Source organism: Ictalurus furcatus, chromosome 8 (assembly GCF_023375685.1).
Source record: "Ictalurus furcatus strain D&B chromosome 8, Billie_1.0, whole genome shotgun sequence".
NCBI classification, from domain to species: Eukaryota; Metazoa; Chordata; class Actinopteri; order Siluriformes; family Ictaluridae; genus Ictalurus; species Ictalurus furcatus.
In genome coordinates this window covers 1,701,194-1,715,317 of record NC_071262.1, presented here as the reverse complement: position 1 = coordinate 1,715,317, position 14,124 = coordinate 1,701,194, and the positions used below count along the sequence as shown (strand labels likewise).

Genomic DNA, 14,124 nt, shown 5'->3' with positions numbered 1-14,124 from the left:
ATAAATGAGGCAATAAGCAATTTAGAATTCATCTTAACTCCTCATTTATTTCACTAATCCATCCCTTTGTCCCGCTGCACTTCAGCTCCTCAGTGTCTTACGTCTAGCTCCATCTAGTGGTATTTTACAACGAATGCTTGCTAGTCACTTGGTTTTACAATCTCAAACATTTACATGTTCTTTTAAAGAACCCAAAAATAAGTTATTGGGTCAATCTAACTACTAAGTAAAAAGAAACCATCCAAGTCTGAAATGGAAAAAAAGAAAAAAAAAGGAGTCAAGGAGTGTATAGATTTCTTTTTTTGGATGCGTGTCTGTAAAGTGAGAGCCAGATTCCTAAGGGGAGGTGATCGCTACACTGCAGTGTTTACTCCACAGTCTGGCAAAGCCAATGCAGTTTATGAAGTATTTATTAGAAATGTCTGGAACCAGCATGCGAGATTAATGTAAGTGTATAGTGCTCTGGTGTCAGAGATATCCAGCTCAACACCGTCCCCTCCATAAAACTCTCATCTCTTTCACAAAAAGCATTAATATATGCTCAAATTTAATTTAACCATTACATTCGATAAACCGATTGTCCAGACTCATTTCTCATTCTTGTAACGATGAACTTTTCCAACTATTATTAATTACTAAATAACTCACAGCAGATAAAGTAATATAATTCTATAATATAGTAACACAACATGCTGTACGATATAACTGAATAAACTGACTTGACGTGATGGGATTAAACAAATAAGCAGGGCTGAAAGTATACACTCTACCATTCAAACAAGCCATACAAATTGTATTAAACCGTTTTGTTTTTACTTATAGTTCATTTAAATACATGTGCACACAATTGTTATGCTGTATTCCAGTATGGGTTTGGTTGAGAACCTATTTCGAATGATTCTGATTCATTTCAGATTTTGGATGGCTGAGACAGCTGAGACATCTTCAATATGTTCTCCTTTATGTGTACTGTGAAAATCCCGGTTTACATCAGTGTCTTTTTTTGTTGCTGTGATCTTCATGTCTGGAGATGTAAATATCATATAACTTTTATTCTGGCTTTCTGGTGGAAATTCAAAACCTCATGGAGACGAATCGAGATCCTGGTTCAGGTAGAAACGGTCTGGTTGCTTTCCCAGGAATTCCCCAAGAGCCTATGTGTTTGGTGGGCCGGTGGTGGCCATCTTTGGTCAAACTTGCTGAAAAATTGTGGATCGGTGAAGGGTCCGCCATATACAATCGCCTGCAGCAAATAGACCAGTGCCACCACCAGGCAGGAGATCAGGAAGAAGGGCATGAACGGACGGAAATGAGTCCAGGCTTCTCCCAAAATGTAGCCCAGACCACCTTTATTGTGGTAATGAGTGGTGCGACGGGAGGACGGCAGAGGCAGACCAGATGGAGAACTGTCTTGAGGTGAGGATGAAGAGACGGAGGAGGAAGCCACAGTATCCATGCAAGAGATTTTTTTTTCTTTAAATCACACAGCACACCTTTTTTCCAAGGTGGTGCTCCAAAATCTGTAAAAATGTAATGAAAAACCCCCAAAAAGTTGCTTTCAGCTTGGAGGAATTACACAGAGTTATGATATTTAATTTTTCAGCCATGTAACATCCATCACAAGAACGACTTTTTTTGTATTACAATTTGTAGATCTCAGGTCTTTGGGGGAAAAAAAAAAAAAAAAAAGCAGCAGCTTCTCTCTATATATGTAGCTCACTCCAATTCATCATTGTTGTCTTGTAGTTCAGTATAATTCATGGCCTACGTAGACTTCCCAGACTTCCTCTGTCCCTCTATGCTCTCTTAGCAAAACTAATGTCTAATATATTCTCTTCTTGTTTTCTTTTCTTCTTTACTGCTACTTACACAGCTGAAGTCTCTTCCTTGAGCCCACAGGAGTGTTTAACAGCAGAGATAGAGCTGTGTCGTAAAGCTCAGCCACACACTCCTGCTATCCATGACTCATAGAAATACGATACAGAGAGACGAAGAGAAACGAAAAAAAGAGATAAGACCCCTAAATATATTTAGCCTCAAATGACAGGAACATGTGGAGGAACGCGTGTGGCTAGAGACAAGGAGGAATTTGACACGTTAAACGTTCTCGCATTCACAGAGGTTAAAAAGCTTGAAGAGATCTGATCTCTTACTTAGGCCTCTCTCTCTATTTCTCTCTCTCTCTCTCTAACACACACACACACACACATATATATATATTTAAAATAGACATAGACTCGTTATGTACTTCATATTCCTGCTGTCATTATACACAGACAGACAGATATGAGATTGATATCAATCATGTGGTCAACTCTATCATTTTAGAGATTTGTGTGTGTGTGTGTGTGTGTGTGTGTGCAAGAGAGAGAAGGAGCGTCTGAATGAGAGAGCGAGTCACACCCTGTCACTGTAACCGATATATTTAGTGCGACTGCAGTTCTTTCACAGATCTTTACGTCTAATCTATCCACACAGTTGTTATTCCACAGGCTTCATGTTCCACCATGTCCTTTATTTACTCTATGAGTGCTAAAGGTTGACTCCGTTTACCTTTGGCTCGAAAATAAAGTGAGATGGCAGACAGGCCTACATGTTTCATCAGCATAAATGAAGCATAAATCTGGTTTCAGCATTGTTGTTCTTTTCATCCTCGTCCTCAGTGATCTTAGTATTCGTGTCATTAGTGTCCTTGAAATATGACTTACCATTTTTGTTCTTGACAAATATGTGGGTGGTGTCTCTGCTTTGCAGGGGTGTCCAGTTTTATCCGGAAAGGGCCGGTGTGAGTGCAGGTTTTTATTCCAACCAAGCAGAGGCCACACCCAAAATGTATTAGAATATGAGTTTTTATTTGCATATATATATATATAAAAAAAATAGATATATCATTAAATGCCAGAATAACACAGTCAACAATCTTTGCAAAACATATTCACCAGAAAATGATTCATACTGTGAGAAATATCTTATAGGTGGAGTGTGTTTCTAAAATGTTTTATTTAATATTATTTAAACCTGGGCTGCTAGATTTGATCCGTCTCCACCTGCACGCTGCTTTCTTCTTCAGTGCCACCTGTCTCTTCATCTGCAGTCCCCTCTCCTTCTCTTTCTTCTTCCTCAGCAGCGTTCTCTTGTTCTTCTCCTGTCTTCTGTTCGTCCGCGTCCTCTGCTTCCTCTCCTCGTTCGACCTTGTTTCCAGCCTCACCCTGATTCTTGCTTTCCTCTGCCTTCTTTTGCTCCCTCCTCTCTTGCTCAATTTTGGAGAGGTGCTGGCAGAGGGACTGAACGTAGGTGAATACACTGAAAGGGTCTGGTTTGTTCCCCATTAGCACCATATCTGATACATCCAGGAGAGGGCAGCAGCCAGCTAGTGATCTGAGAAAATACGAGATGAATTGAAATGCTGTTCCTGGCACTCTTAATGCTAGGATGTTGATGTTTCTAAGTCATGGCAAGTGGATGGAAGTGTTGTACTGGAATGTAGTATGTGTCATATACGTTCTCTATGGGATTTCCCATTTAAACAAACGTACTCTGCCGTGCTGAAGGCCAGGGTGAAGTTCTTCTCTCGCTCGCTGGCTTTGAGGGACGAGAAGTCAAATGCGGAGGGGAAGAAGCGGTGAAGAAGTGCACAGAAGGCCAGGCCGTCACCCCAGGACGAGGAAAAGTTCTCTATGGAAACACCCTGGAGACACACAATAACCCAGAACTGTATAAAGAGTTCGAACCTCTTAATCAGTGTACACATGACTTTCTAAGGAGCTAAATAGAGTGGAATAATAAAACACTTCAAGTACAGCAGATCTCATTTGGGCGTAAAGGTCAACAGACATTAGTTAAAAAGAATTCGATTCTGATATTTGTTTAGCGTGCCCTTGATGTCTTTCCCTTCAATAATAATAACGGCAGGCCTAAGGAAAACTTTGGAACGGGGTAATTTCCTTTTTAAAATATCAAGAAGTAGAAGACAGATATGTTTATAAATGTAAAGTCGATGACTAAAATGTATAACATTTGACTTGCTCAAAGTTAGATGATAAACCAGATGATCTAGCTAGCTAGTAATGTATCAGTTAAATAGCATGCCTATCACACTAGTTAAAGGGACCAATCTCATTGGCTGTTGTCCATTAATTCAAAATTACTATGAGAACAAAACAAGTTATCTTCATCCTAAGCATGGCCATGTTCCGACCTCGTAGCCCCGTGTTTTGCTGCTACACCAGTGGAGGATTTTCTGTTTGATTGACGTCCCAACAGACACGCCTACGGATGTCTTCTGAACCTTAAAGTTGCGAACCCCTGGAGTCCTACAACAAACCAAAACAGCCTGTATTTATCAGTTCGATAAATACAGACACGGTACACACGAAAACAAACAAGGTACAGACAGACACGTGTTACAGTATTTCTAACACTAATTTCAGATGATGATGAAGATGATGATGGTGGTGGTGGTGACTCACGGTTCTTGTTGGAACTTTGCCATGGCTTCTCTTCTGGCTGATGGCCTGGCGCTCCTCTGACGAGAAGACATCTGCATGGAAGGTCTTGGAACAGAGGAAGAAGGTGTGCTCTTTCCTTTAGACTTCTCTTGTTTATCTCTGGTGCTTGCTTTCTTTACCTCAGCCTTCGCTTCACCTTTGGCCTTTATTTCCATCTCCGCTGCCTTTGGAGCCAGGGTTTCAGACTCAGCGATCTTCTCTTTCTCTTCTGTTTTCTCTTCTTTTACACACTTTTCATCAGGTTTAATTTCAGCTGCGCTGCTCCCTTTTCCCTGCTCACCAGCACTCTCTTTATTCTCCTTGAGTTCTTCGTCGTTTCCTGTTTCGTTTGTGTTGATCCCTTTTCCCTTTTCATCACTCTCTTTCTTTTCTTCTTGTGTTTCAATCTCTTTCTCTCCATCCGTGTTTCCGTTCCTCTCACCCTCACCCTCACCCTCAGCGTCACTTTCTCGTTTGGTGGCTTGTGGATTTGGCTCTTCTTCTCCGTGCTCCTCGTTAGTCCTTCCTGCGGCGTCACTGGCTCCACTCGAAGGCTCTGTGTCCTGTCCACCATGTCTGTCTTCCTCATGGGGTTCTCCTGTGGCATCCTGTGAAGGAAAAAAACCCCCCACAGTGGTTTATATATTTGTCAGCAGAAAATATACCAACCTTTTAAGAATAGCTTACATTAGAAGTGTTTCACAGGATTCTACATATTATACAGGTTTTAGCCATTTTTATTGACCGCTGTTCCTTGAGGAACGGTTCCAGGTGTCACATAAGGTCATGACCGGTCATAAATAAACCACAGACATTCCTCTTGATAAGCAGGTGTGTGTAAGCATGCATGGTCCTGCATATTAAATAGTTAGTAAAGTACAGAAATGCTGTAGATTCCTTGAGTATGTGCTCAAGACATAATCCTCCTGGAACACACGAACAAGGAGGAGATCCCTGAACAGTCCTTCAGATGGGAAGACATTACTGGGAGACGTTACTGTCTAACCCTCTTGAACTCTTGCTCCAGCTGTAAGATAGGCTTGCGTGTTACTGTTAATCTCTGACTAAACGGAAGACAAGAAACTGAAGGAAAGACGAAAAATAAATCGCATAAGAACATCAAAACATCAAATAAAGGAAATACTCTCACCGTGCTCTTCTCTTCCTCCATCTCACTGGCCAGTGCAGAACTGTCCATTTCTTCAAAATTATTACAAGATCAGAACAAGCGCTCTCTCTCTCTCTCTCTCTCTCTGGCTTTGTTTTTTTTCTTCTGTCTTCCGCCTTTGCAGTCCTCAAACTGCCTCTATCTCTCGCCCTCTACCTCCCACCTTCTCTGACCTTTATAACAACACATGCTACAGAAATAGGCAGTGTAGTGGTGGTAATAGTGGCTCAGCCAAACCCCCGAACAGCTGCTATTGCTGGAAACCAAGACAACATTATACAGCATGCACACACACACACACACACACACACACACACACACACACACGGGAATCTCTCCATCACTCTGCATGCCAAAACATTCCTGTCTGTCTGCCAAGGATTACATGTAATGACATATTTATTGACCGCATATGTTAAAGATCCATATGAATAGAAGCCATCGACACCCGAATCAATAACTGATGTCATGTCAGACACCTTTCTTGGAAAAGCTTTCTACAAACTTGGCTCTCAGTTTTGCCAAATTGCTTAGGCAGAGGCTTCCAAACTCCTGCGTGTGGGTGTCTATCAGTGTATCTGTGAACTGTGTATGCTCAGTGTTGGTCCATGCTTGCAAGCCTTTCGTAAACTTCAAATGCTTGTGCACTTCATGGTGTTAATGTCAGCCTTCTGGAACCACAGATGTCTATTTATGTCTGGTTTTGTCCTCTAATGGCGCATCTTCTCCTTCAACACAAAGCAGATGGGGTTAAAAATAAACCCATCTCTCTCTCTCTCTCTCTCTTTCTTCTGCGTAACTCCATATTATCAGTCTTCTTTAGCTCCTGCTATCTCTCCGACCCTCTTTCTTGACCCTGGTGGCTAAAATGTCAGAACTTTCATGCATGTATGTGTCCATCTTCACTTTCCCTATCTTCTCCTTCACACACACACTCATACACCAATGGTAGCAGAGCTGCCATGCAAGGCACCTGCTTGCCATCGGGAGCAACTTGGGGTTCAGTGTCTTGCCCAAGGCATGTGGAGTCATGTGGGCTGGGAATCGAACCACCAACCCTACGATTAGCGGACAAGCACCTGAGCCACAGCCGCCCTATACAGATAGGGATCAATAAATATAATACAGCAGTAGTGTTGAGATGACAAGAACACAATAGCTCATGATGTGAGACCGTCAATTAGTTAGACAAAGAAATGTTAACGGGTCTAAAACCCATAAAATTCATCATCCACCATATAAGTGAATAGCTATTAGTGAAGCAATAATGTTTTTGCACTAGTGCATTAAAATAAACCTGCAATTTTGCCATGCAACTGGCATTGCAACAGCGCTATGGTATAAATTTTATTCAAAGAATGTGTGTTAAGCAGAGGACGTCGAACATGGACAGAGTGCGGATCCAAGTGCAGGGTCTCATTGAAAGAAGCAGACAAATAAAAAAGGAACCCCAACATAAACCCACTTGAACAGGAAAAATAACTAACTAGACTAAGCAAATCTCAGTAAACAGACCGGGTCGGTACCAGAACGCCATGTGCACAAATAAAACCTCCTTAAGAACAAACTAGCATAACTCCAGCAGCCAGGTTTCCACTGGAGAGCTGGTTATTTATGGGGAGAGTGCTGATGGGGAACAGGTGGCTCTGATTAGACGTCAGGGGCACTAGAATGACGTAGAGGATCATGTGAGCAGATTTGTAGTTCTGTTTGGCTGAGGATTTTGGGAAATGGAGTTTGAATTTTTTAACAGGGAAACATTTCCTTTTTCTTTCTTCACACGTCCTTTCCATTTTCTTATTTTACTAAGACATGAAGGGGTCCCCCCCCCCATTTCTATACAACACTGCTACCAATTAATATCATAAAGTGTTTGCAGTTTATCAGTGTATAGGTAACATGTGGATAAAATATAGTGAACACCAGAATTATTGGCTGAATGATATATATATATATTTTTTTAAATAAAATAAATACTGTACTAAATAGTTAAATAGTATTGTAAATATTTGGGTTCTCGAATGAAACACTTGGCAAGTCGGTATGAGTTCTAGTGTAACATCCAAAATGATGTGTTCCTCTCAAACCGCTGCACTGGACTCTAATGTGACTGATGATGTAGAAACAACAGCAAACTCTAGAGGGCGCCAGATTCACGCTGTTTATTTATTTACACGAACCAAGATAAATATTTATTATATATATTTATTTATTTTATAATTTATAAAAAATATTATATTAATTGGTTTTTGGCATCGGAAGAACACAGTCATACATACAATAACATTTATAAACATTTATAAACACTCCCCTTCCCATTTAGGGAAATAAATAAAAACCGGCCCTTTAAAATGGCAGGTTTTTGTGATGAAAAATGAAAATCATTTCAGAACGTTTTCCAACCTGGATATGAAATTACAGCATATTAAAAACAATCATAAACATTTGAGGGAAAAATAAGGAGGCCTGAGGCGCAGTCGTTCCTGTTCATCCTAAAGGTGGTCAGTAGTGTTGAGTTTAGGGCTGTGTGCAGGGCTTCTACACCAAACTTGGCAAATCATGTCTTCCTGGAGCTCCCTTTGTGCACAGGGGCACTGTCATGCTGGAACAGGTTTAAGCCCCTTAGTTCGACTGAAGGGAAATGTTAATGCTAGACACGCAACGCCACAATAAAACGCACACAATAGACAATTACGCTTAAAATAGTCCAGTTGTTATGCACTAATATGCATAAACACGGGCTGAGAATATCTTTACAAATACTGACTGGACTAATAAACAGTGAGAGCATTGTCTGTGGCGTGAATAACCCTAGGTTCGCTGACATGAAAGCGACAGCGTGTTCAAAAGCACAGCAAGACATTCCCTGCTCTGTATTCATGTGTGAGAAACAGCACTGCGGTGTGTTTCATGTTTTAACTTTACAACTTGCTGCTTCATCCCCTTCATCCTTAGTACATCACTTCCTGTGGAATGTGTATTGCACTACGTACGGTGTAGAAGAACAACAGTTAGCGCCGACCACACAAACTCCTCGTATTTCCCTGGGAAATTGCTGCCTCAAAGCTTCTGGTGGAATGATGGTGGCATCTTCAGGTTTATCAAGAGGGCACCATCCTTCCTGAATGTTGTGCTGATGAGCCCACTGCATCTTCAGATGGTTCAGCACTGCATCTCTAGATGGTTCCCATGTGTACTCCCTTTGATGGCTGGGGCCCAGGAGGGGCGCTTCCTCTTTGGCTTCAGAGAGGGCTTGATGGCTTGCTGAGGAACCTAGACTTGTACTCCCAACACTTTTTTAGTATATTGGCATGGCTATGCATCTTCTACAGCCTATGTTGGCTGGGCAGATCTTGGCTCTCCAACTACGTTGTTTAGCGTCTGCCGCAAGCCCTGCATACTTAAGCCGCTTAAGCTCATAAGCCTTGTCCATGGTGTCTTCCCAGGGCAACTTTCCAGTAAGCTCTGTGATGGACATGAGGAGCAAAGAGGAGGACCACAGTATGAGGTCTGGCGTGAGGATCGGTGAGGCGATCTCAGCTAGGAAACAGAACTTCTAGCCCAGGTTGGTCAGCATCATCCAGTCCTGGCATTCCCTGTTAAATGAAGTGATTCACAGGGGTAGCTAGTGTTATGGGCAGGCGATATGATGATTTTAGATCATAAATGATTAAAATGTCTCCTGTATTTCAGCGCGCCCGTGAGTACAGCGATACTAAACCCATACTGCCAATTGTGAGTCTTGCACCTGGGCTGTTTTGGGAACTTTTATTCGCTAGTCCACAGGGCTGGAGCTAACAATTACAGATGCATTTTAAAAAAGTACTGCTTATGAGAAAACAAGTAAGCACTGGAAAGACATCACTGATGCTGTGACATTTTACCTAGACACGAATATAATACAATGGTCTGCACTTATATAGTTTACACTGGTTCTAATTCACCCATTCATACACACACCTGCAAGGCACTAGCTTGCCATCGGGAGCAACTCGGGGTTCAGTGTCTTACCCAAGGACAAGACAATTTGGCATTTGGAGTCACGTGGGCTGGGAATCGAACCACCAACCCTATGATTAGTGGACAACCCGCTCTACCACCTGATCCACAACCGCCACACATACCCGTCAGAACGTTCGAAAACTCAGGTTTTAAGCAGCTTTTATAAATAGTTAGATCTTCATTACACCTTTCAGAGTCACAGGGCCAAGGTATAAATAACAGCTTTCCCAAAAATATGCAGAACGAAGATTGGCACATCAGGGAAACATGACAAACTTGTTTAACCACATAAAAGTAAAGCAGCCCAAAGAGTCTGCTGAAATCCAGATAGCATGGAGAATGCCCTTGAGTGCAACAGCACCTCAGCCTGAAACAAGCAACAATATGACATTAATTTAGAGAAAGCGCTGGAAAAAAAAGTAAGTGATCTCTGTTATGTTTTCTTTAAAGTTATGGTTTCTTCTGTTTCCTCTTATTAGTAGAGGAACAAAGTCAAATCTTGTTTTGAGGAACAAAGTCAAATCTCATGATTTCCGAAGAGGGGTGACAAAATAAGATGTAAAATTGCAGACTAGTCAAAACTGGGCTGCTGGCAACCCTTACAGGAGTGCATTACAGCATCGTTTAGTAGATTCAATATATAGATAAACGATTCGAATAACAGTATCGCTGGTGTTCTTTCGAACAGTATACATGCTTAAGGATATTTGTGCATGAAAAAGTCAGGTGAAATGTCTGAGGTTTCGCTGATATGCACTGATATGTGTGTGTTTGCGTGCTTGTGTTCCCCTCCGTGTGTTTGCAACTGAATCATTTGATGCAGTTGGTCATGCTTAAGAGGAAATCTCTCAAATGTCTTGTGATGAGTAGTGTGAAAGTTCAAAGATCTGATCCTATTCCTGGCACGGTTGCATCATCAGAACCTGTGAGTTTATGAGGAACCTAGTCTTGTGCTACTCTGGAAGGGTACTAAATGTTCAGATCATTTTCCTATTAAAGTTCAGATCTGCCAGCCCTTGAATGAACGAAGTTTTGCACAGGAATGCCAGCGCTTTGTTTTAGCATTCATACTGTATATAAGCAAAAAAGATCAGTCTTCTTTTCCCGTCCAATAGAAACAGTAAATGAGCTCACTGATCTGGAAGGAGTGAAAGTGGCATAAGTGTTTTGAACTCGCCAATAGTAACTGAACCTCTAGAAGCCCCGTCCTGACACCCCATCTCGCTTTAGTAGGATCAATCTATATCTTTGGCAGGATTGCTGGGTTCATTTACATTTATGCCATTTGGCAGATGCCTTTATTCAGAGCAACTTAATTACATTTATACTCTCATTTATACAACTGAGCATTTGAGGGTTAATGGACTTGCTCAATGGCCCAGCAGGAGTAGCTTGGCAATCTTGGGATTTGAACTCATGACCTTCCAATTAGTCCAACATCTTAACACAGTGTGCCTCTGAGATAGCTCTGTGGTTAAGATATTGGATTACTGATTGGAAGGTCTTGAGTTGAAATCCAAGCACAGCCAATGCTGGGCCTTTACGTATTCCCTTCCTGGAATTTTCAGACAAAAATGAAAACAAAATAATTAATTATGCCTACATCAATTGTTCAATCTGGAAAATATAATCGGGTATCATCAACAAAGAATTGAAAGGAAACATCATATTTCTGAAAAATAGAACCCAGGGGACGTATATAAAGGGAAAACAACTGAGGACCCAGTACGGAGCCCTGAGGAACACCCCACGATAAGGGGGACAACAAAGAAGAGAAATTCCCTATGTTTACTGCGAAACTCCTATCTTTCAGATAAGATGCAAACCACTGCAAAGCCAGTGCAAACCCTTGATACCAACCACAGCGACTTAAAATAATACTATGGTCGATAGTATCAAAGGCAACGCTAAGATAAGCCAATAAGACCAACGCAGCACAAGTGCCAGAGTCGAGTGACATTAAAATATCATTAGTAACCTTTAGCGGGCCGATTCAGCGCTGTGGAAAGATCTCAAACCTGACTGGAACTTGTCTAAAATATTTGAAAAAGTTCAAATGAGAATATAAGTGTGCATAAACGGCTTTTTCCAGTAACTTCGAGATAACAGGCGATTTGGAATTAGGTCTACAGTTGTTGCGTAAAGCTGGATCAAGATAAGGATTTGTAAGCAAAGGCTGCAGAATTGCGTGTTTGAGGCTGGCTGGTACAACTCCGATAGCTAAAGAGCTATTAATAATGGCCGTTACAGTTGGACTGACAGTTTCAAAAACCTCTCACAAAAGACGTGCAGGAAGAACATCCATCATACAGCGTGAACACTTCATCTGTGAGAGTAAGTCAGAAAGCTGGGCTGAGAAGACTGGTGGAAAGTTAGTGAAATACCTGCGCGGAGGTGAGTCCACTAGAGGATCAAATCCTGGAGACGTAACAGAAGAATCGATCGCTTCAGTTTTGTCGGAGAAAAAATGAAGAAATTCACCACAGGGCGTGGGAGAGGGGTCAGGTCCAACAGCCCGAGAAGGATTTAGCTCAGAATCAATAATACTAAACAATACATTAGGCCGATTTGCATTGACAGCTATTCATTTGGAGAGAGAATATGATTTCACCTCTTTCACTGACCTCTGATCATTTATTAATCATAAGAGACATGCAGTTTATCTTTCTTCCCCTTAAGCTCCGTTTTCCTGCACTCGGGTGCAATCATTAAGTCACGGCTGAAGACTAGCTTTCTTTTGAACTCTCCTGGGCTTGAGTGAGCGACAGTGTCTAAGGTAAGAGAGCAAGTATTATTACAAACTTCACCCAGCTCAGCACAGTATCCATATCGTTATTACAAGCATCGATGAAAAGATCCCGATAATGATCTGAGAACAGACTAGCAGTAGAGGCGTGGATGACACGAGAAATGTTCTTAGGCCGAGAGATAGAAGATGAAGGACAGAAACAAAGACATTCATACAAAGCTGAATAAGGAGGAGAAATACCAGAATCGACAACCTCAAGATTAGTTACAGGAAAACCACAGGACAAGTGTATGACCTAAATTATGACAAGATTCAGGGATTCAAGAAGACGTAAAAAAAAATCTTTTACCAATGGTTTAGCTGGACAACAGAGATGAATGTTAAATCCCCCAAGAATCAGCAAGCGATCACAGCGAGACACTAAATCAGACACGAACTGAGAAAACTGATCGACAAAAGTCCTTGTGAAATTTAGGGACCTGTACACCAGAGCACAAACAACGGGACCTTAAAGCTCGAGAACGTGTCAATGTTCCGGATCCTGCATTTGAATTTATTACTAAAAATTGTGGCAACGCCTCCACCAAGTCCAGAGGTCCTCGGAGTGCCGAAGAAAGCGCAGTCCGGGGGACAGAGCTCGCCTAGAGCAGTGAAGTCGCCAGGGCTGAGTGTAATGACTGTGAAATTAAAAAACTCATTTAATATAAGAGACTTGTTCGTTCACGAAGGCCAATTTCATTTTCAAAGGCTCCAAATTATTTATTATTATACCCCCCCTTGTCCCACCTGGACGGACCGGGCGCCGGCGAGACGAGGAGTGAGCTGTTTCATTCTTAACATGGCTTTCATCTGAATTTTTATTTTTAAAAAGAGCATTTCGGAATGGACTTCATTTTAATGGACTCCTTTCATTTTAGTCCAAACTTTGTGGATTTAAGTAAGTGTAACACAGAATAAGGTAAGTAAACACGAATCATTATAAGTAATCAAAACAATCCATTTTTACCCGCAAATGGTTTTTCAATTTCAATTTTTTAATTTTTTTTTTAAAATTTCATTTAGAAAATGGAATAATCTGATCGTTCAATTCAAGTACATTATCAGCAGTAACCCGAGTTAGAAATAATTGACATGAATTTCAGAATTGTAAAACACGGTGTTCGTCGAATCCACCCGAGTGTCATCCGAACACGTGCTCACAAATTTGCATATATTTAAAGAGGGACCTAGAAACAGTATAGTATAAACGGTATAGAAGATGGATGGAAAATGTAAATAAATAAATAAATAAATAAATAAATAATTAGATCCCTGATTTTTCAGTATGGTCCCAGACTTTTGGACTCTGATGTTTAAAAAATAAATAAATAAATAAAATTATAATTATAAATAAACATTCACTCAAATCCCAAGTTTGTATTAATGTGCTAATTCGAATGCGTTATCATTTCTGTAGTAACTCGTTCAAAGGGACTTGCATGGCTCACACGCTCACACATAATCTACGGATTTAAAAACAAAAGCGTCGTTATCTAACGAAGACGAAAGGTCTAAATGAGGTTTATTTTCTGTAACGAGGCGTTTATTTAACACTTATCGAAGGACTTAGCATTTTATAATAGTAATGTTAATGTTTATCAGATTTTCATAAAGAGAGGATAGTGAGGGAAGGACTCCAAAAGTTTGTGACGGTTCTCTTTATTTAAAAAAAAAAAGTG

The 14,124-nt window shown here is 41.0% G+C and overlaps 1 protein-coding gene across 1 annotated transcript; it reads right to left on the bottom strand.

The window, feature by feature from the left end:
* Positions 1 to 2,831: 2,831 nt before the first annotated feature.
* Positions 2,832 to 5,801, bottom strand: smtnl1 (smoothelin-like 1). The gene is made up of 5 exons (XM_053630254.1): positions 5,638 to 5,801; positions 4,470 to 5,095; positions 4,199 to 4,313; positions 3,537 to 3,688; positions 2,832 to 3,378 (listed from the first exon to the last, which is right to left on the bottom strand). Exons 1-5 carry the CDS (start codon positions 5,683 to 5,685, stop codon positions 3,027 to 3,029), a joined length of 1,293 nt encoding a protein of 430 aa, XP_053486229.1. The 5' UTR covers positions 5,686 to 5,801; the 3' UTR covers positions 2,832 to 3,026.
* Between the last annotated feature and the right edge of the window lie 8,323 nt (positions 5,802 to 14,124).

Excerpts from the sequence above, each read along its gene's own strand:
- smtnl1 (XM_053630254.1), bottom strand. The coding sequence starts at position 5,685 with ATGGACAGTTCTGCACTGGCCAGTGAGATGGAGGAAGAGAAGAGCACG. Across the intron at positions 5,096-5,637 it reads TGGAGGAAGAGAAGAGCACG|GATGCCACAGGAGAACCCCA; the intron begins GTGAGAGTATTT and ends TTTCCTTCACAG. Across the intron at positions 3,689-4,198 it reads GCAAAACACGGGGCTACGAG|GGTGTTTCCATAGAGAACTT; the intron begins GTCGGAACATGG and ends GTGTGTCTCCAG.